The 22839-nt window shown below is 43.4% G+C and overlaps 1 protein-coding gene across 4 annotated transcripts; it reads left to right on the top strand.

The window, feature by feature from the left end:
• The first annotated feature begins 65 nt into the window (after positions 1 to 65).
• On the top strand, positions 66 to 22582 carry TXNDC15 (thioredoxin domain containing 15). Of its 4 annotated transcripts, XM_033409871.2 has the most exons (6): positions 392 to 530; positions 988 to 1119; positions 8651 to 9138; positions 17661 to 17824; positions 19776 to 19906; positions 21830 to 22582. In XM_033409871.2, exons 3-6 carry the CDS (start codon positions 8722 to 8724, stop codon positions 22024 to 22026), a joined length of 909 nt encoding a protein of 302 aa, XP_033265762.1. In that variant the 5' UTR covers positions 392 to 530; positions 988 to 1119; positions 8651 to 8721; the 3' UTR covers positions 22027 to 22582. The 4 variants fall into 4 exon arrangements, with proteins under 4 accessions (XP_033265760.2, XP_004282159.2, XP_033265762.1 ...); XM_033409869.2 differs by lacking the exon at positions 988 to 1119 and having other exon boundaries at positions 66 to 487; XM_004282111.4 differs by lacking the exon at positions 988 to 1119 and having other exon boundaries at positions 233 to 530.
• The last annotated feature ends 257 nt before the right edge of the window (positions 22583 to 22839 follow it).

The following is a 22839-nucleotide window of genomic DNA, read 5'->3' as shown; positions in this document are numbered from 1 at the left end:
GGGAAGGATAATATGGATGAGGAAAGGGATCTGACCCTGGATGCGGCACTCCAGGAGGACGCTTCCGGGCCTTTCTGGCCCGGGAACGAAGCGCTGGGCGGGCGCAGGGCTTGCTGCCGGCCGCCCGGCCCCGATTGCCGGGTGAAGAAAGAGGGCAACGGGCCTCTGCCGGAACCCCGCCCAGGACCTGAGGGTCAGGAAACTTCGAAACGACCTGAGATGGCGGGCGCTTGGCTCCCAAACAGCCCCGAGTCCCAAGGCACAGGCCAGAGACGAGAGGCGGCCGCCCGGCTTCAAGATGGCGCCCGCGGCAGCTGCCAGCTGTCAAGATGGCGGCGCGGGGCCGCGCCCGCGCTCCCGAGTTTTCCTCCTCAAGCCTTCCTCCGGCAAGGAGCGCGACTCGAGTCGCTGTGCGCCGGTTACCCTTCGGCCTGGGTGGTGCGGCCGCTGCCCGCCGCGCACCATGCGGCTCCTTGGCTGGTGGCAGGTACTGCTGTGGGTGCTGGGGCCTCCCGCCCGCGGCCAGGAGGGTGAGTGCGGGCTGGGGCCGTGGGCGGCTGTGCGTGTAATGACCGGCGAGGTGGCTGTCTACCCGGGCGACGCTCTTTTACTTGCGCGAAGGCCCGCGCTGCGCGCCTCGCCTCTTCCTGGCGCTCCCTAGAGCGCGTCTCCCCGGGTTATCCCGACCTCCTTCCCCCGGTGGTCCCCGCTCGCGGTCCGGGGTAGGGGCCGGCGGGGCGGGATGCCCGGGCCATGTTCAGGCCCCTGAACAGGTGACTCAGTCGGGAGGAACCGTGTATTAGCGCTTACTGAGGCGTACCCCCATGTGCTGAGCACTTCATTATTAATGATAATCATCATAACGAATAGCCGACCTCTATGGTGCCCTTATTAGGAGCCAGGAACTGCGCATAGTGCTATCATTATCTTATTTAGCCCTCCCACCGATCCTATGAGATAGATTCCGTGAGTATCCGTGTTTTACAGATGAAGATGCTGAGCTCAGAGAGGCTAAGTAATCTGCCTACGTTTGCGATTCTGGTAATTGGCAGAGCCTGTATCTCTGACTGCAAAGCCCACGCTTTACTTTGCACCCTGCTGGACCACTTTCGTAAGAGGGTAACTCTTGCTCAGGTGCCTGTGAAGGACAGATGAGAAAAACACAGCAGATCCCAGGGTAACTTGCTGCTTGCCAGAGCATGCTCTCAGGGTCCCTCTGTGGGGAAGGCAGCCACCTGGAGGCATGGCTGGGCCCAGGAGTGGAGGCCTTATTCCCATTGTTTCTTCGCCCTACTCCGCAGAGCCCTATTAAAGTCCAGACACTTTGGCCTTTCATGTCATTCAAAACTTAACAGGAATACACAGATCTTTCCTTTCCCTGCCGTGTCCTGGAAAGAGGCAGGGCAGCCGGCTTGCTGAGTAATGAAAAGTAATGAAAACACTCATTATCTGCCAGGCAGTGTGCTTAGTGCTTTTTGAGCATCATCTTATTTAGTCTTTAAATGCTTATGAAATGTATGTTGTTATTGTCCCCATTTGATAGATGAGTAAACTGAGACTCAGCATCCCCTAAGTCTTTTACCAAGGTCCAACAGCAGAAGTTGAGACGCTACAATTCAAGCCTCTGTCTGCCTGACCTCACAGTCAAAGCTCTGTACCACACTTCTCTGTCGTTACACTTAACCACCAGCCTCAGAGAGGGGACAGCATGTGCTGGATATCTTCTGTTTGTCTCTCAGATCATTCTTCAGCCTTCTCCACCCTGCTCTGTGCCCTGAGTAGCTGTCCTGTATGGAATAAACAACTGGCTCTTCTGTCTTCTGGCTTCTGTTGTGTTGGCATGAAGGGAGAGTGAGGTCAGGTTATTGATTCTCTCAGCTCCCTCCCTTGGGGATATCGCAGGTTGGCTGTGTCCCTCCACTGAAAGTTAGGGCTTCTAGAAGGTTGTACTCTCTGTTTCAAGGCTTCTGCCTCTGGACTCTTAAGGTCTATGAGTGGTAACTGGCTCCCCCTCTGCTGTTATTGACCCTGGGATTCCTTACCATTGCTTTTGGTTTCTCTACACCCAGCTCACATGTTGGAGGTACCTTTATTAAGTTCTCCTCCAATTGTCTAAGTTGCACGTGCTGTTTCCTGGCAGAACACTGGCTGATTCGGCAGTCAGTGTGAGCCTACCTGGCAGGGAGGGTCATGTCATACAGACCTGAGGGGAACACCAGCCATGGGGTGGGTCACTGGTCATCATGGCCAGGCCATGAATGGGGTGAGGACCGAGGAAGCTTCACCAGCTGGTTCCTTTTGGGGGTGGCTGAAAATCCAAGGCCTTTTTTCTGCAGAGGATACCACTGGCAAATTAGCAACTGGAGGTGGCAGTGCTGTCCAGGTGTCGAGGAACGGGTGCCAACCCTGGACTTCAACACCCCACACCTGTCTTCACTAGACAGTCAACTAGCAGATTCTGACTGAGCACCTGTCATATGCCATATGCTCTGTTAGGCACTCTGGGTGCAGTGGAGAGCAAGTAGAGAAATACGCCCACCCTCCTGTCTGATGGGGAAGGCAGGCATTAAATGACCACAAATAATTAAGTAAATTTTCCACAAGAGTGGAAAATGCTTCAAGGAGAGCCCCAGGGCATTATGGAATGCTGTAATGGGAGACCCTTCTGGTATGAGGGTCTAGGAGGGTGAAGTTCACCTTACAGAGGTGAAGTTCAGGGTGAGATCTGAAGGATGTGTCAGATTAGCCAGAAGAAGAGAGGGAGTGGAGGGAGGGCTCTTGGCAGAGAAACAGCCCTCAGGACAGTTCTGAGGTAGGGGGAGGAGGGTGTAAGTGATCAGGGACCAGAAATGTCTAGTGGCACCTGTTGGGAGTATGGACAGAGGCCTTATCACCTGGGCCCTGGTAGTCATGCTACAGAGCATGGATTCATTCACAGCGTAGGGAGAAGCCATTGAAAGGGTTTGAGCAGGGGAGTGACGTGATCACATTTGCCTTTGACTTTCAGTTTCACTTGGATGCTGTGAGGAGAAGGGTTTGGAGAGGGGGTACAGGGCCAACCAGGAAGACCATTTTGGTGGTTGCAGCAGTTGTCCAAGTGAGAGATGACTGTGGCCTGGGCTGAGGGGTGTGAGTGGGTTGGGAGAAGTGGATGGATCCAGAGTGTATTTAGCAGAGGAATTAATAGGACCTAGTTGTGGTTCCCGTCCATCTCTTTGAATTGTAAGCATCAGTCATAACCATTATCATCATCATCATCATCACCATCACTGTAGCCATTTATGGAGTGCTTACCATGTGCCAGGGACCATATACGTCTTTTCTCATTTAATCTGCATGGTAGCCCTGTGAATGTCTGCATTTCAGTGGTGTTTTCTCCATTTGTTAGAAGCACACACTGAAAATTTCCTATGGAAAGTACGGGTTGCTGCCCCTCTAACCCCCAGCTGTTTTTGATCCTCCCCAGTTGGCTCCCCTGACACAGAAGCCATTATGAAAAAAAACCTGTGGCTGGTAGAGAGTCTTTTGAGAACAACTGGAAGGGTATGAAGGAGCTCACCCAGGCTAGGGCTCCTTGGCAGAGTTGGAGTGGTGCCCTCGCCCCTGTTCTCCAAACATATTCCTTGCTGCCAATAGTGCAGTCATTTCCACTTTATGCATGGCTCAAACTATAATCAGATTATTGATATTGAGAAGCAATCCTTTTTAAAAGGCGCATTACCATGGGAGGGTTCAATGGCTCTCACACGGTAGGTCATTTCTTGGAGTGGAATAATTCAATGTTTCCTTTCTTCCCAATGCTTAAATGAAAAAAATGGTACCTGAGGGTGTGAGAATTTTTGTTTTGTTCCTAATTTGTCCTCTCTACTTAAATATCTTCACAGGAGGGAAAAACAACACTCCTGACTCAAAATTCTAGCTCTCTGCATCACTCAGACTTCCTTTTGATTTTCTGTAAGGGACATCTATCCAGTTTTACATAAAGGTGATCAGAAGAACCAGATTCTATTTTGTGCCCTGATTTTTTTCTCTTGAGATTCTTTTAGGATATTGGCATTCTCCATTTACTTTAGATGACCTAGAATGTTGATTAGGTTCAGAGAGAGAAGATCTCTGCAGAGCTGGTGCATTTGGGAGTGGAGTTGGTTCCCAAATCTGGCACCCTTTGTTCTTCTCCAGACTTTTAGCCTCTCTGGCTTCATTTTCTGCTCTGTCTTGAGGACGATCTAGTAAATATGTTTGTTTGTTTTTACTTATGATTATACAAGTAGTACATGTTTATCAACCAAAGGCTACAGAAGGACTGCCATCCGCACCCCATTGACAGAGCTCCTTGCCCAGGCACCCAGCCCCTTTTCTAGGTCATAGGTAAAGAAGTGCTTGACCCTCTTCTGTCAAGGACCTATCTTGCTTCTCAAGCCCTGTACTCTGCCCTCTCTAACCTGTATTGTCACCTCTCCCTGCTTACTCACTTTCCCATGAGCTTTATATATCCTTAAATTTCTCCTGTGTCCTAAAAACCAAAACGAAAATTTCCCTTAGCCCCCTGCCTGCCCATAACAACTACCGGGTCTTTCTTTTCCCCTTCAGAGCTAGACTTTCAGAAAGAATTGTATATATTTATTTACGTAGTTACCATTTCTGGTGCTCTTCATTCTTTTGTGTGGATCCACATTTCCACCTGGTATCATTTTTCTATTGCCTGAAGAAATTCATTTCAGATTCTTGTCATGTAGGTCTGCTGGTTATGAACTGTTTCAGCTTTTGTATGTCTGAAAACGTATTTATTTTGCCTTTGATTTTGAAAGATATTTTTGCTGGGTATAGAATTCTAGGTTTATAGTTTTTTTCCTTTCAGTCCCTTAAAGATGCTGTTCTTCTTGCTTGCATTGTTTCCAATGAGAAATCTGCTGTCATCCTTATCTTTGTTCCTCTATACATAGCATGTCTTTTTTCTCCATCTGCTTTTAAGATTTTTTCTTTGTCACTGGTTTTGATCAGTTTGATTATGATGTATCTTGGGGTAGTTTGTTGAGCTTCTTGGATCTATGGATTAATAGTTTTCATCAGGTTTGTAAAGTTTTCAGTGATTGTTTTTTCAATTACTTTTTGTGTTTTCCCCCATTTACTTCTCTCTTTTCGGTACTCCAATTATCTGTACATGAGACCACTTGAAATTGTCCCACAGCTCACTGTCACTCTTAATTTGGGGGGGATTCATTTTTTCATTGTGTGTTTCATTTTGTATGGGTTTTATTGTTATGCCTTAAGTTAACTACTCTTTTCTTCTGTAATGTCTAATCTACTATGAATCCCATCCAGTGCAGTTTTCATCTCTGACCTTGTAATTTTCATTGCTAGAAGTATAATTTGGGTCTTTTAAAAAATTATTATTGAGATATAATTGATATAACATTATAGTAGTTTCAGTTGTATAACATAATCATCTGATATATATATATATATATATATATAGTAAAATGATCACCACAATAAGTCTGGTTAAAATCCATCATCACACACAGTTATAAAATTTTTTTCTTTGGATGAGACCTTTTAAGGTTTACTACCCTCTTAGCAACTTTCAGATATACAATACAGTATAATTAACTATAGTTACCATGCTGTGCATTATATTCCCATGACTTACTTATTTTATAACTGGAAGTTTGTACTTTTTGACCATCTTCACCCATTTTGCCCACCCCCTACCCACCACCTCTGTCAACCACCAAACTGTTTTCTGTATGAGCTTGTGGAGTTTTTTTTTGTTGTTGTTGTTGTTGTTGTTTTTTGCGGTACGCGGGCCTCTCACTGTTGTGGCCTCTCCCGTTGCGGAGCACAGGCTCCGGACACGCAGGCTCAGCGGCCATGGCTCACGGGCCTAGCCGCTCCGTGGCATGTGGGATGTTCCCAGACCGGGGCACGAACCCGTGTCCCCTGCATCGACAGGCGGACTCTCAACCACTGTGCCACCAGGGAAGCCCTGTTTGTTTGTTTTTAGATTCCACATTTAAGTGAGATATTACAGTATTTGTCTTTCTCTGATTTATTTCACTTAGCATAATGCCCTCAAGGTCTGTCCATGTTCTCGTAAATGGCAAGATTTCCTGTTTTTAAATGGCTGAATAATACTTTTTATATATATATACATATATATACACATATACATATATATACATACACGTATACATATACAAATATATGTATATATATCTCACATTTTCTTTATCTATGCATCCATCAATTGCTTCCGTGTCTTGGCTTATGTAAATAATGCTGCAGTGAACATGGGGGTGCATGTACCTTTTCAAGTGAGTGTTTTCATTTTCTTTGGATAAATGCCCAGAAGTGGAATTGCTGGATCATATGGTAGTTCTATTTTTTGAGGAACTTCCATACTGTTTTCCTTAGTGGCTGCACCAATTTACATTTTCACTGATAGTGCACAAGGGTTCCTCTTTGTCTGCATGCATACCAACATTTGTCATTTCTTGTCTTTTTGATAATAGCCATTCTAATATGTGTGAGGTGATATCTCATTGTGGTTTTGATTTGCATTTTGATTTGGGTCTTTTTTTATATCTTATGTTCTCTATATCTACTTAACTTTTTAAACATATGTGATGCAGTTATTGCTGTTTTGACAGCCTCATCTAATAATTCTGAAATCTGCAAGTTCTGGGTCAGGTTTGGTTGCTTATTCTCATTATGGATAATGAGGGGAATTTCCCTGCTTCTTTGCATGCCTGGTAATCTTCGATTGGATGCCAGAAGTAAATTTTCCCTGGTCGAGTGCTAGATATTTTAGTATTCCTGTAAATATTCTTGAGCTTTGTTCTGGGATACAGTTAAGTTACTTGAACACAGTGTGATTCTCACTTTTAAGGATTGCTAGATGGAAGCAGAGCTGTATTTACTTTAGGGTTAATTGGGCCCCACTGCTGAGGCAAGTCCCTTTCGCGTACTCTCCCCAGTACCCTGTGACTTAGGAGGTTTCCCAGGCTAGTGGGTGGGGACAGGTACTATTCCCAGCTTTCTGTGGCTGTTGGGTACTGTTACCTCTAATCCCTTTGAGTGGTTCTTTCCCTGGCTTGGGGTAGTTCACTTACAGGCATATGCTGACCAGTATACTCAAGGCGGGGCCCCCTCCACAGGTCTCCAGAGTCCTCTTTCTGCAGCTCTCCCATCTCCAGTATTCTGTCCTGCAAACTCTAGCTTCTTGGTCTTTCTGGACCCTCAGTTCCATCTCAGCTGGAGAAGTCAGCTGGGCCCTCCCTGAGACAGGGCAGGAACTCTCTCAGGCAGTAAGCTAGAGCGTTTGTAGGGCTCTTCTCATCTGCTTCCTGTTCACTGTCCTTCGTTGTCTCATTGCTAGTCTCCTGAAACTGTTGTTTCACATATTTGGCTGATTTTTGGGTTGTTTCAGGAGGGAGAATAAATCTGGTTCCTTTTATGCCACTTAGCCTGAAGCAAATTCCCAGAGAGTGTTTTTGAATTGCTGAATGAATCTGCAAACATCTGTGGAGATATTCTTTGAGACGTTATACAAATGTGCATACCTTAGGAAGTTCCCAGATCCCTCCCCGGCTTTGAAGCCAGTTGGTCATTCACACTCTGCTAGACACACTGTTTGCATGCAGAGCTCATTATACAGCTGGTGGCTCCCCAGCCATATGGTGGGCTTGTCTGAGTGCAGCTGGGCCCATTCGTTTCCCCTGGTCAGTGCCTGGCCCGGAGTCTGGCGGCTGTCGTTGAGGTCATGAGAGGTGGAGGGCAGGAGTCATTGTACAGAGGTGAGTGGAGCTTGCCAGATGGATGTTTGAGACTGCCCAGGACTCTCCCCTTACCTGAACCTTTGGCCCAAGCCGCATCTAGTGGCTCCAAAGTGAGAGAAAAACCCTCCTCCTCTTCTCCCTGCTGCTGCCCCTGCTCTGCTTGGTGCACCTTTAGCACTGCTGAGGGCAGTAGCCCAAGGGCAGCAGGCAGGAGAGCAGAGGCCAGCCGTAGAGGCCACCCCGGGAAGGAGCTGGCTCTAGTAGCATTCTTCGGGCAGTGTTGCCCAGCAGCCCTCCGAGGTATCATGTGGGGAGGGTAAGGCCTGCTCTGGAGTAGCAGTCAGTAGACTTCGCTCTTAGACGTGGCTCTGCTGCTTACTGGCTGTGTGCCATTGTGCATTACACTGAACCTCTCTGTACCTCATCTATTAAGTCGGGATGATAACCCTTGTGCTGCCCATCTCACAGAGCTGTTATAATGGGTGCAAAGATGCTTTGCCATGGTAGAATATTCCATAAAGCCATCATCATTTTCTTGGATAGTCTCATCAAATAAACTAAATTGTTAAAGTGTTTGTATTATATTTTCCTAATTGGATGTCTGCAGTGGAATGTTTTTGCTCGTAATCCGCATGGCAAGCAGCAGGTTTTGCATGAAGCTATGTGTTTGTCCACTTCCTGGCATTCATTAATCTAGTATCTCCTTGTGATCTTCTTCATGACCTGGAGAATGATGGGTGGCTCTGTGATAGTTTAATGGGAAGGTAACTTTTTACTCTGGAGGGGAAAATTTCATATTTGAGAACTGTAATTCTTTGGGATTCATTTATTTTGAAGTTAGATGTGACTGTGAACATAGTGGCATGTTTTAGTTGCAGAGAAAAGAGGTCACTTATGGTCAGAGGAGCAGCCTGCTTACCCATTCCAGGTGGGGGCTGGGTACATGAGTGAGGAGGTGCCTTCCCGTGACCCGGTGGGCCAGGACCTGGCTGCTGAAGAGGCCGAGGCAGTGCTGGGGCTGGACGCTGATGGTGAACACATGGTAATGTTGTCTGTGATTCCTGGGGAAGCCGAGGACAAACTGAGCCCAGAGCCCAGCAGCGGCACCTGCAGGGCTGGAGGGGAGGAGGACTCAAGGTGCAACCCCCGGGAGAGCCTCTTCTCTCTGGACAGCGCTGGAGCCAGCTTCCCGGAGAGAGAAGAGGAGTACTACACAGAGCCCGAAGTGGTAGAATCTGACCCCCCGCCGACAGAGGATGCCAACACCACCGAAAGTCTGAAATCCCCGAAGGTGAACTGCGAGGAGAGAAATGTGACGGGATTAGAAAATTTCACTCTGAAAATTTTAAATATATCACAGGTAAGACAAAAGTATTTAGTGCTTTTCTCCTTTTCCGCACATTTCATTTTACGATTTAATACTCTGTCAACTTTCAAATGAGGAGTCATAATCTTTATCATATTGTAAGTGGGATAGCATTTAATGGCTGCATCAGTGAAAATTCATCTGGCTTTCTGTGATGTTTGTAGGAAAAGGAGGAGATATAACTAGTGTCGAATATGCTTTTTAGGAGGCCTAAACCTAGTCAGCCTTGGGTTAATCTCACCACCAAGTCTCATGATAAAAATCCCAGTGGACAGATAGGTGCTTGGTATCAGAATCATAGCATTCTTCTTCTTCTAAATGAGGTATTTGTTATGGAGGCATAAAAATAAAATATCTGAATTACTAAAATTGTAATTTAGCATTGTTTAGACTAGTCATGTCCCTGAGAAGTATGTTTTATACATATATATATATATATATATTTTTAACATCTTTACTGGAGTATAATTGCTTTACAATGTTGTGTTAGTTTCTGCTGTATAACAAAGTGAATCAGCTATACATATATATATATCCTCATATCCCCTCCCTCTTGCGTATCCCTCCCACCCTCCCTATCCTACCCGTCTAGGTGGTCACAAAGCACTGAGCTGATCTCCCTGTGCTATGCGGCTGCTTCCCACTAGCTATCTATTTTACATTTGGTAGTGTATATATGTCAGTGCTGTTCTCACTTCGTCCCAGCTTACCCTTCCCCCTCCCGTGTCCTCAAGTCCATTCTCTACGTCTGTGTCTTTATTCCTGTCCTGCTCCTAGGTTCTTCAGAACCATTTTTTTGTTTAGATTCCATATATATGAGTTAGCATATGATATTTGTTTTTCTCTTTCTGACTTACTTCACTCTGTATGACAGATTCTAGGTCCATCCACCTCACTACAAATAACTCAATTTCGTTTCTTTTTATGGCTGAGTAATATTGCATTGTATATATGTGCCACATCTTATTTATCCATTCATCTGTCGATAGACACTTAGGTTGCAAAGTATGTTTTTTGTTTGTTTGTTTATTTTTTCTAATTTTTTTATACAGCATCTTCTTATTAGTCATCAGTTTTATACACATCAGTGTATACATGTCAATCCCAATCCACATCTCAAGAAATGACCCAATTTCATTCCTTTTTATGGCTGAGTAATATTCCATTGTATATATGTACCACATCTTCTTTATCCATTCGTCTGTTGATGGGCATTTAGGTTGCTTCCATGACCTGGCTGTTGTAAATAGTGCTGCAATGAACATTGGAGTGCATGTGTCTTTTTGAATTATGATTTTCTCTGGGTATATGTCCAGTAGTGGGATTGCTGGATCATATGGTAATTCTAGTTTTAGTTTTTTAAGGAACCTCCATACTGTTCTCCATAGTGGCTGTATCAATTTACATTCCCACCAACAGTGCAAGAAGGTTCCCCTTTCTCCACACCCTCTCCAGCATTTGTTGTTTGTAGATTTTCTGATGATGCCCATTCTAACTGGTGTGAGGTGATACCTCACTGTAGTTTTGATTTGCATTTCTCTAATAATTAGTGATGTTGAGCAGCTTTTCATGTGCTTCTTGGCCATCTGTATGTCTTCTTTGGAGAAATGTCTATTTAGGTCTTCTGCCCATTTTTGTTTGTTTGTTCGTTTGTTTTTGCGGTAAGCGGGCCTCTCACTGCTGTGGCCTCTCCCGTTGCGGAGCACAGGCTCCGGATGCGCAGGCTTAGCGGCCATGGCTCACGGGCCCAGCTGCTCCGCGGCACGTGGGATCTTCCCGGACCGGGGCACGAACCTGCGTCCCCTGCATTGGCAGGCGGACTCTCAACCACTGCGCCACCAGGGAAGCCCCCTTCTGCCCATTTTTGGATTCGGTTGTTTGTTTTTTTAATATTGAGCTGCATGAGCTGTTTATATATTTTGGAGATTAATCCTTTGAACGTTGATTCATTTGCAAATATTTTCCCCCATTCTGAGGGTTCTCTTTTCATCTTGTTTATGGTTTCCTTTGCTGTGCAAAAGCTCTGAAGTTTCATTAGGTCCCATTTGTTTATTTTTGTTTTTATTTCCGTTACTCTAGGAGGTGGATCAAAAAAGACCTTGCTGTGATTTATGTCAAAGAGTGTTCTTCTTATGTTTTCCTCTAAGAGTTTTATAGTGTCCAGTCTTACATTTAGGTCTCTAATCCATTTTGAGTTTATTTTTGTGTATGGTGTTAGGGAGTGTTCTAATTTCATTCTTTTACATGTAACTGTCCAGTTTTCCCAGCACCACTTATTGAAGAGACCGTCTTTCTCCATTGTATATCCTTGCCTCCTTTGTCATAGATTAGTTGACCATAGGTGTATGGGTTTATCTCTGTGCTTTCTATCTTATTCCATTGATCTTTGTTTCTCTTTTTGTGCCAGTACCATATTGTCTTGATTACTGTAGCTCTGTAGTATAGTCTGAAGTCAGGGAGTCTGATTCCTCCAGCTCGGTTTTTTCCCCTCAAGGCTGCTTTGGCTATTCGGGGTCTTTTGTGTCTTCATACAGATTTTAAGATTTTTTGTTCTAGTTCCATAAAAAATTCCATTGGTAGTTTGATAGGGATTGCATTGAATCTGTAGATTGCTTTGGGTAGTATAGTCATTTTCACAATATTGATTCTTCCAATCCAAGAACATGGTATATCTCTCCATCTGTTGGTATCATTAATTTCTTTCATTAGTGTCTTACAGTTTTCTGCATACAGGTCTTTTGTCTCCCTAGATAGGTTTATTCCTAGGTATTTTATTCTTTTTGTTGCAGTGGTAAATGGGAGTGTTTCCTTAATTTCTCCTTAAGATTTTTCATCATTAGTGTATAGGAATGCAAGAGACTTCTGTGCATTAATTTTGTATCCTGCAAGTTTACCAAATTCACTGATTAGCCCTAGTAGTTTTCTGGTGGCATCTTTAGGATTCTCTATGTATAGTATCATGTCATCTGCAAACAGTGACAGTTTTACTTCTTCTTTTCCAATTTGTATTCCTTTTACTTCTTTTTCTTCTCTGATTGCCGTGGCTAGGACTTCCAAAACTATGTTGAATAATAGTGGTGAGATAGGACATCCTTCTCTTTTCCTAATCTTAGAGGAAATGCTTTCAGTTTTTCACCACTGAGAATGATGTTTGCTGTGGGTTTGTCGTATATGGCCTTTATGATGTTGAGGTAGGTTCCCTCTATACTCATTTTCTGGAGAGTTTTTTATCATAAATGGGTGTTGAATTTTGTCGAAAGCTTCTTCTGCATCTATTGAGATGATCATATGGTTTTTCTCCTTCAGTTTGTTAATATGGTGTATCACATTGATTGATTTGTGTATATTGAAGAATCCTTGCATCCCTGGGATAAATTCCACTTGATCATGCTGTATGATCCTTTTAATGTGTTGTTGAATTCTGTTTGCTAGTATTTTGTTGAGGATTTTTGCATCTGTGTTCATCAGTGATATTGGTCTGTAATTTTCTTTTTTTGTAGTATCTTTGTCTGGTTTTGGTGTCAGGGTGATGGTGGCCTCATAGAATGAGTTTGGGAGTGTTCCTTCCTCTGCAGTTTTTTAGAAGAGTTTGAGAAGGATGGGTGTTAGCTGTTCTCTAAATGTTTGATAAAATTCACCTGTGAAGTCCTGGACTTTTGTTTGTTGGAAGATTTTTAATCAGTTTCAATTTCATTACTTGTGATTGGTCTGTTCATATTTTCTATTTCTTCCTGGTTCAGTCTTGGAGGGTTATACCTTTCTAAGAATTTGTCCATTTCTTCCAGGTTGTCCATTTTATTGGCATAGAGTTGCTTGTAGTAGTCTCTTAGGATGCTTTGTATTTCTGTGGTGTCTGTTGTAACTTCTCCCTTTTCATTTCTAATTTTATTGATTTGAGTCCTCTCCCTCTTTTTCTTGATGAGTCTGGCTAATGGTTTATCAATTTTGTTTATCTTCTCAAAGAACCAGCTTTTAGTTTTATTGATTTTGCTATTGTTTTGTTTGTTTCTATTTCATTTATTTTTGCTCTGATCTTTATGATTTCTTTCCTTTTGCTAACTTTGGGTTTTGTTTGTTCTTCTTTCTCTAGTTCCTTTTTTTTTTCTGTACGCGGGCCTCTCACTGTTGTGGCCTCTCCCATTGCGGAGCACAGGCTCCGGACGTGCAGGCTCAGCGGCCATGGCTCACGGGCCCAGCTGCTCCGCGGCATGTGGGATCTTCCTGGACCGGGGCACGAACCCGTGTCCCCTGCATCGGCAGGCGGACTCTCAACCACTGCGTCACCAGGGAAGCCCTTGGGCTTGTTTTTGTAGGTCCTTTTCTTCTCTTGTGTTTCCCACTTAGAGAAGTTCGTTTAGCATTTGCTGTAGTGCTGGTTTGGTAGTGCTGAATTCTCTTAGCTTTTGCTTGTCTGTAAAGCTTTTGATTTCTCCATCAGTCTGAATGAGATCCTTGCTGGGTAGAGTAATCTTGGTTGTAGGTTCTTCCCTTTCATCACTTTAAGTATATCATGCCACTCCCTTCTGGCTTGTAGAGTTTCTGCTGAGAAATCAGCTGTTAACCTTATGGGAGTTCCTTTGTATGTTATTTGTTGTTTTTCCCTTGCTGCTTTCAATAATTTTTCTTTGTCTTTAATTTTTGCCAATTTGATTACTATGTGTCTCGGCATGTTTCTCCTTGGGTTTATCCTGTGTGGGACTCTCTGCGCTTCCTGGACTTGGGTGGCTATTTCCTTTCCCATGTTAGGGAAGTTTTCGACTATAATCTCTTCAAATATTTTCTTGGGTCCTTTCTCTCTCTCTTCTCCTTCTAGGACCCGTATAATGCGAATGTTGTTGCATTTAATGTTGTCCCAGAGATCTCTTAGGCTGTCTTCATTTCTTTTCATTCTTTTTTCTTTGTTCTGTTCCGCAGCAGTGAATTCCACCATTCTGTCTTCCAGGTCACTTATCCGTTCTTCTGTCTCAGTTATTCTGCTATTGATTCCTTCTAGTGTAGTTTTCATTTCAGTTATTGTATTGTTCATCTCTGTTTGTTTGTTCTTTAATTCTTCTAGGTCTTTGTTAAACATTTCTTGCATCTTCTCGATCTTTGCTTCCATTCTTTTTTCAAGGTCCTGGATCTCCTTCACTATGATTATTCTGAATTCTTTTTCTGGAAGGTTGCCTATCTCCACTTCACTTAGTTGTTTTTCTGGCGTTTTATCTTGTTCCTTCATCTGGTACATATCCCTCTGCCTTTTCATATTGTCTATCTTTCTGTGAATGTGGTTTTTGTTCCACAGACTGCAGGATTGCAGTTCTTCTTGCTTCTGCTGTCTGCCCTGTGGTGGATGAGGCTATCTAAGAGGCTTGAGCAACTTTCCTGATGGGAGGGCCTGGTGGTGGGTAGAGCTGGGTGTTGCTCTGGTGGGCAGAGCTCAGTAAAACTTTAATCTGCTTGTCTGCTTATGCTGGGGCTTGGTTCCCTCCCTGTTGGTTGTTTGGTCTGAGGTGACCCAACACTGGAGCCTACCCTGCTCTTTGGTGGGGCTAATGGCGGATTCTGGGAAGGCTCACGCCAAGGAGTACTTTCCAGAACTTCTGCTGCCAGTGTCCTTGTCCCCATGGTGAGCCACAGCCACCCCCCGCCTCTGCCCAAGACCCTCCAGCACTAGCAGGTAGGTCTGGTTCAGTCTCCCCTGGGGTCACTGCTCCTTCCCCTGGGTCCCGATGCGCACACTACTTTGTGTGTGCCCTCCAAGAGTGGAGTCTCTGTTTCCCCCAGTCCTGTCGAAGTCCTGCAATCAAATCCCACTAGCCATCAAAGCCTGATTCTCTAGGAATTCCTCCTGCCACTGCTGGACCCCTAGGTTGGGAAGCCTGACGTGGGGCTCAGAACCTTCACTCCAGTGGGTGGACTTCTGTGGTATAAGTGTTCTCCAGACTATGAGTCACCCACCCAGCAGTTATGGGATTTGATTTTACTGTGATTGGCGCCCCACCTACCGTCTCATTGTGGCTTCTCCTTTGTCTTTGGATGTGGGGTATCTTTTTTGGTGAGTTCCAATGTCTTCCTGTCGATGATTGTTCAGCAGTTAGTTGTGATTCTGGTGTTCTCACAAGAGGGAGTGAGATCACATCCTTGTACTCCACCATCTCGGTTCTATACCTCCGTCAAGTATGTTACATTGATGAAAAGTTTTTTTTCCTCCAAAGAGTGTGAATCTAGTGTTTACTCTGGACTGAGAGCTGACCAATTTGTCCAGCCCAGCCATGCTTTTCCAGCTAGTTGGCTAAATGGTGATTCTAAAGAGAATACTGGGATACTGACTGACATTTTCTGTAAGATTGTTAAAGCCAGAGAGCAGAATGAATTCAGGCTGCTTATGTAAGAGAAGAATCCTAGCTCTGAGAGGTGTGATTGCTTATTTCAAATGAGGGTACATGTGGTATGTTGAGCTCCCCTCCGAGGCAGTTGTCAGCACTGGCCTTGCACCCTCCCCTCAGTGCCTGGTGAATGCTGTGCCTCAGCTCTGTGGCCTTTTGATGGGTGTCACACACATGACCAGGAGCAAGCAGTTTGAGCAGTCTGAGTTTTGGTGGTGGCAGGTATGGTGCACCCTCAAACTGAACTAACCTTTGGTCAAATACATGTATCTGACTGCTTAGTACAGACTTGGAGCTGCTGAGATGATAGTTTGGGCCTGAGACCACAGTGCTTTAATAATGTTGTTAGATTGTATGAGATGCAGAATTCCAAAGTTGGGACCGTGGCCTGTACCCTGTGAGTATATGAATTGATGAATTATGAAAAATATTAAAATTGCTCTATAGTAATATTAAGAAAGCTGCGAGGAGGACCCCTCCTACACTCTTGGTGGGAATGTAAATTGGTGCAGCCACTATGGAGACAGTATGGACGTTCCTCAAAAACCTAAAAATAGAACTACCATATGACCCAGCAATCCCACTACTGGGCATATACCCTGAGAAAACCATAATTCAAAAAGAGTCATGTACCAAAGTGTTCATTGCAGCTCTATTTACAATAGCCTGGAGATGGAAACAACCTAAGTGTCCATCATAGGATGAATGGATAAAGAAGATGTGGCACATATATACAAGGGAATATTACTCAGCGATTAAAAGAAACGAAATTGAGCTATTTGTAATGAGGTGGATGGAACTGGAGTCTGTCATACAGAGTGAAGTAAGTCAGAAAGAGAAAGACAAATACCATATGCTAACACATATATATGGAATTTAAGAAAAAAAATGTCATGAAGAACCTAGGGGTAAGACAGGAATAAAGACACAGACCTACTAGAGAATGGACTTGAGGATATGGGGAGGGGGAAGGGTAAGCTGTGACAAAGCGGGAGAGAGGCATGAACATATATACACTACCAAACGTAAGGTAGATAGCTAGTGGGAAGCAGGGAGATCAGCTTGGTGCTCTGTGACCGCCTGGAGGGGTGGGATAGGGAGGGTGGGAGGGAGGGAGACGCAAGAGGGAAGCGATATGGGAACATATGTATATGTATAACTGATTCACTTTGTTATAAAGCAGAAACTAACTCACCATTGTAAAGCAATTATACTCCAATAAAGATGTAAAAAACAAACAAACAAACAAAAAACATTCTGGGACTTCCCTGGAAGTCCAGTGGTTAAGACTCCACGCTTCCACTGCAGGGGGCACAGGTTCAATTCATGGTCGGGGAACTAAGATCCTGCATGCCGCACAGTGCAGCCAAAAAAAAAGAACATACATGCACCCCTATGTTCATAGCACCACTACTTACAATAGCCAAGACATGGAAACAGCCTAAATGTCCACTGACAGAGGAATGGATAAAGAAGATGTGGTACACATATACAATGGAATATTACTCAGCCATAAAAAATAATGAAATAATGCCATTTGCAGCAATATAGATGGACCTAGAGATGATTATACTAAGTGAAGTAAGTCAGAAAGAGAAAGACAAATAGCATATGATATCACTTATGTGTTGAATCTCAAATACGACACAAATGAACCTATCCAGGAAACAGAAACAGACTCACAGACATAGAGGACAGACTTGTGGTTGCCAAGGAAGAAGTGGGTGGGGAAGGGATAGACTGGGAGTTTGTGATTAGTAGACATAAACTATCACATAGAGAGTGGATAAACAACAATGTCCTGCTGTATAGCACAGGAAACTGTATTTAATATCCTCTGATAAACCGTAATGGAAAAGAAATTAACACAACATTGTAAATCAACTATATACTTCAATTAAAACAAAAAAAGAAACCTTGGAGGAAAGTTTATAACACGTCATTTGATAGTACTTTTCTGCTGACCCATGGATCCCTATGGTCCCAATCCAGAAGGTTCTTCGGGAGCTGCACTACTGTCTCCCTCCCGTCCCTGCCCCTACCTCCTCTCGCTTGACGGCAGCAGTGGTTCTTGTTTTTTGTGTATCCTTCCAGAAAAAGTGTACATCCTGTACTGCTGACTTTAACACTTTGTTTCTTTTGCCACAGGACCTTATGGATTTTCTCAACCCAAACGGTAGTGACTGCACTCTAGTCCTGTTTTACACCCCTTGGTGCCGGTTTTCTGCCAGTTTGGCCCCTCATTTTAACTCTCTGCCCCGGGCGTTTCCAGCTCTTCACTTTTTGGCACTGGATGCATCTCAGCACAGCAGGTATCTTCCCTTAGTATCTTCCCTTGGTGGGGTTTCTGCCTCATCTTGTTGGATGATGGTTACAGTTACTTGGAGGTCGTAATCAGTTAAGTTAGGAGCAGAGGAGGTAGGTTTGAGCTTGAGCTTTGAAATGGAACTGAGGGAGGGAGAAACAAGTGTGACTAGTGAGGACTGTCACATTCCCGAGGGAGACTTTCTGGAGGCCCCTTGAGAAAGAAAGACTGTTCTCTGCGTGGTGGAATTCAGTGATGGCTCTGCCTGATGGCAGGGGTGGGGGCAGAGGACATTTTAGGGTCCGGGCCAGACTGAATTAGCAAAATTAGCATCCTAAGTAGGGTGTTCCTTTGTGACTTTCATCTGCAGCTTAGGTTCCCACCCTGGCAGCCTAACTCTGGGCACCCGTTTTATGTCTACTAAGGATTTCTTTCTTTCCTTTTTAGTTTTTTCTTTCCTTCTTTCCCTCCTTCCTTTTCTTTCTTCATGCTCACATGTATTCTTGCTTGCGTGTTCTTAGGAGACATTCAATAAATTTGACGAATTATTTTAGGCCTTTGAAATACATTTACCCTTGCTAAATTTATGTTCTTTCATATTGTTCAGTGGGGTTTTGTCTTTTCTGAATGTTCAGTAAGGTAAGTTACAAAGAACTTTGTGCAGATGTTGTATATTTCCCCTGTGACTGTGCCTGAGGTTATAAACTGTGTACTCCCCTCCTCCTCTAAGTCAGATGCTGCTTATTAGCAGGTCACAAGGAGGTTGTGTGTGAATAAATTTGGAAAGTCTGGAAGATAGTCAAGTTGGTGGTGAAAATGAGGCACTGATTTTCAGGGTGGGTAATGGAACTGCCAGTGTTTACCTGAAATTGTTTATGAATAAAGAAATTGCCCAACAAATTCCCACAAAGCCTTCAGGGAGAGATCTCAGTGGCCAGGCTCAAGGTTACAGACTGATTGGAAGGACATTCAAGGTCATTGTCCAGCTTTGACTGGGCTCTCCACTGCCCCCAATCCAGCAGGGCTGGCTCCAAGCACCTGCTTAGTGCTGTTTGGTTATGGGTCTGATACTAACCCCCATGCTGCCCCCCAATCCCTGCAGGCTTTTATCATCTCCTCTGTTCCTTCTTCATCACCATGCATCCTTCTCAGTGCCTGGTATGGTGCCTCAATTATGGAGGATAGAGGATACTCGCTCTTACTGTATGGTGTGGGACATGTGTTTGCCTCATATGTTAATATTTATGTTACAGCATGTTTACAGAAGAAAAAATCCTGATCATACAATATTACCATTTTACTTCTGGGGGTAATAACTGAGGCTTAAAAAGGTTAAATAATCTGCCCAAAGGTCACACAGCTGGTTCAGTGGCAGAACTGAGGCTTGAACCCTGAGCATTTTGACTCTGGAGCTTATACCACTACTCTGTATTCTGTAAAAGTGACACAGTACTGCTCAGGTCCTATTACTTCTGAATTGTCCTGCCTTAATTGTGAACTTCCTGGTGTGTTTGTTAGGTTGTAGATTCCTTTGCACCGACTCACTAACCTAAATGCTTAAGTTGAATCTTTTATGAGGGTTGGAGATGGGCATTCTGCAGAGTCTGAAATTTCTTCTGTTAGGTAAATTGACATAGTGTGCTTCGTTCATAAATTAGAATTTTCTGGTCTGATCTGTTTTGGCTGTTAAAAACAGAACTAGTGGAATAATTGTGTCATGGGCAGCTCCATGTTGTAACAGAAAGCAACTCAGAGAACAGAACACGAATGCCCCCAACCATGACCCACGAGGAAAGCTGTCAGGAGCAACTACAAGCCTGTTGTTTCAGTATCAGGAGCCTCCATAGGTCACAGGAAACTGAGCCTTCCTCATTTATTTCCATCCATTCTGATATGGTAATTGTGTGAGGAAGTCCACTGTTAATTCGGGTTTTCTGACTGACTTCTCTCTCTTGTAGCCTTTCTACGAGGTTTGGCACTGTAGCTGTTCCTAACATCTTGTTATTTCAAGGGGCTAAACCAATGGCTAGATTTAATCATACAGACCGAACATTGGAAACGCTGAAAATCTTCATTTTTAATCAGACAGGTATGTAGAACACTGTAGAAGAAGACATTTTATTGCTGGAGGAATGTGCCTTCTGTGGGTTCGGATCTGCTACAGTATTATCCTTAAGTGAAGGATTCAAGATTGGCTTTAGGATATAAAACTTCTTTTCTAATGAAATGTTAAGATCCTGTTAAATGTCTCCTGGTCAGTGGCAAGCTTAACATGAATAGGTAATACTAATATGATTATAGATACCTTTAAAAAATATAACAGCTTTATTGAGATAAAATTTACATACTATATACCTCTAGATACTGTTTTACATACATTATTCATTTAAGTATAATATTTACACAAAAATATGCATCAATCACTAGTGTACGTGGCACCGAATTTTCACAGAGTGAACACCCTGAGTAACCAGTACGCAGAAAGAGAACATCACCAGTCCCCTTTTAGCACTCTCACTCCTGTCCTCCCCAAGGATAACCACCATCTTCACTCGTAACACCATAGTGTACTGTTCCTTGTTTTTTTGTTTGTTTTTGTTTTATTTTGCGATACACGGGCCTCTCACTGTTGTGGCCTCTCCCGTTGCGGAGCACAGGCTCCAGACGTGCAGGCTCAGTGGCCATGGCTCACGGGCCCAGCCGCTCCGCGGCATGTGGGATCCTCCCGGACCGGGGCACGAACCTGTGTCCCCTGCATTGGCAGGCGGACTCTCAACCACTGCGCCACCAGGCAAGCCCCAGTGTTCCTTGTTTTTGACTTTTATATTAATGGAGATGTACAGTGTGGATCCTTCCATGCCTGGCTGATTTCACTGACCATTATGTTTATGGGATTCATCTGCATTGTTGTGTATGGTTGTGTTTTATTCATGTTTGTTGCTGTATAGAGTTCTATTTATTAATTCATTTGTAGATGCTATTTTAATTCCTTAATATTTGCCAAAACATAGGGCCTTATTTTTATCCTGTAAAAATTTGAGCACTGTACATTGATGAAATTTCCTTTGTTGGAAAATTCATTCCTCAAAAGCTTTAATGCCTCAGTTATGAGCACCCCTCTTCTTCCTGAAATATATTCACTGGAAGTAAATAAAAATTATAACATACCTTCCATATACTCTTAGCTGCATGTAATGACTTATATCTAACACAGAAGAACAAAGAACTGAGTTACCTCATAGGAGTAAAAGGCTTCTTACCAGGTAGTTAGTTATTCCAAGTCTTGTCCTGGTCCCCTGGTTGTCATTTAGATTGATATGGACAGGGGGAGCCATTTTGCTCAGTGCTCCCAGAAAACTTAGAACCAAATGAAATCTAGGAGTCACAGCATCTTTGGTAATCACGGATCCCAGTGGTGGTGAGTTGTTCTAAAAATTCTTCTTTTTTTTTTTTTTTTTAAATGAGCTCAGCTTGACTCTTTTTTTTTTTTTTGGCCGTGCCACATGGCATGCAGGATCTTAGTTCCCCGACCAGGGAATGAACCCACACCCTGCAGTGGAAGTGTGGAGTCTTAATCACTGGCCTGCCAGGGAAGTCCCCTAACAATTCTTTCAGTAAATTATTTAAAAACATTTTGAATTTAGCATTACTTACCCTGTGAAAACATTCTGTAGAGTCCTGAGAATAGCTTTACTAGTTGTTGAACATCGGTCTTGAAAGAGAACAAAAGACAACTCACACAGTGCACTGACTAAGACCTTTCTGGTGAGTTCATTGAAATTCTGGTGTTTTAGCTTTGAACAGCTGAATGGATTCCTGCTCCTTTGATGTGGTGGGGAGAAGGGCAAGTTACAGATTACACTGACAGGCAAGTGAAACCCATCCCAGATATACTAGCTGTGGTGTTTATTTTAAGACTGCATATCATTTTGCATACCATGCAGAATACTTAAGAAAATTTTGTAGCGGGTATGTTTTCTATCTCATTTGAAACAACTGATTTCTCTTTCAGGTATAGAAGCCAAGAAAAACGTGGTGGTAACTCAAGCTGACCAAATAGGTCCTCTTCCCAGCACTTTGATAAAAAATGTAGACTGGTTGCTTGTATTTTCCTTATTCTTTTTAATTAGTTTTATTATGTATGCTACCGTTCGAACTGAGAGTATTCGATGGCTAATTCCAGGACAAGAGCAGGAACATGCGGAGTAGTGATAGACTCAAAGGAGAGTTGGAAAGAATTTCAATCCTTCATTTCAGAAATTAACGCTGCAATTTCATACATTTTCTCCAGCGAAGCGCTGACTTACAACTTCAGTCAGATTGAAAGAATCATGTGTTTGTTGAACTGTTGAATGTGTAAAAAATTATAAACTGGTGTTTCTAACTAGTATTGTAATAAGCAAATGCAAAAATAGTCCATAACATTCAGTAAAAATTCTTGTTTTTACTACTTGAACATTACCCAGTACTTAAGGGAGTAATCCAGTTTGACATGTGAAGATGTATTTTGGTGGAATAGTGAGTAGAATGACAGTATGCTTACTATATAGAGGCAGAAATAGGACTTTCAGGTTATAGTTTTAGAAAACTCTTGATTTCTTGTATATGTCTGAGAAAGTTGGTTTTCTGTTCATTTGCCATTTCTCTCCCAGAGTCAGTAAGCAGGAAAGTGTTCTTTTATGGGAAGAATAATTAGGATCGATAAGTGTGCCCTTTCAAGTAGCAACCAATGGGAAAATAAAGTCAAATACCTTGGTGTTCATGATCTCTGATTTCACTGAAAGCATCTGAAGTGGTTTAAGAAGTTGTTTCTGGGTAAGGCAGATATTAATCAGCATGCACTAATTAAACCTTAAAATGTTCTTGGAATTGTGCTAGGTTTAGTGAGAGTCAAAAGAAATATAAAGTACTGTTGTCGCCCACAAGTTGATTCTAGTCTAGTTTAGGATACGTGTAGAGATAACATGTAATTTACATAAACTTTTTGAAAAGCTGTTTCTAAAAGATCCCTTAAATTCAGAT

Source organism: Orcinus orca, chromosome 3 (assembly GCF_937001465.1).
Source record: "Orcinus orca chromosome 3, mOrcOrc1.1, whole genome shotgun sequence".
NCBI lineage: Eukaryota > Metazoa > Chordata > Mammalia > Artiodactyla > Delphinidae > Orcinus > Orcinus orca.
This window is presented reverse-complemented; position numbering and strand designations above follow the sequence as displayed.

Bases quoted from the DNA above. Each gene is read 5' to 3' on its own strand.
- TXNDC15 (XM_033409869.2), top strand. From the start codon at position 220: ATGGCGGGCGCTTGGCTCCCAAACAGCCCCGAGTCCCAAGGCACAGGC. The intron at 488-8,650 runs GTACTGCTGTGG...GGCATGTTTTAG, and splicing joins GGCTCCTTGGCTGGTGGCAG to TTGCAGAGAAAAGAGGTCAC. The intron at 19,907-21,829 runs GTATGTAGAACA...TTTCTCTTTCAG, and splicing joins CTTCATTTTTAATCAGACAG to GTATAGAAGCCAAGAAAAAC.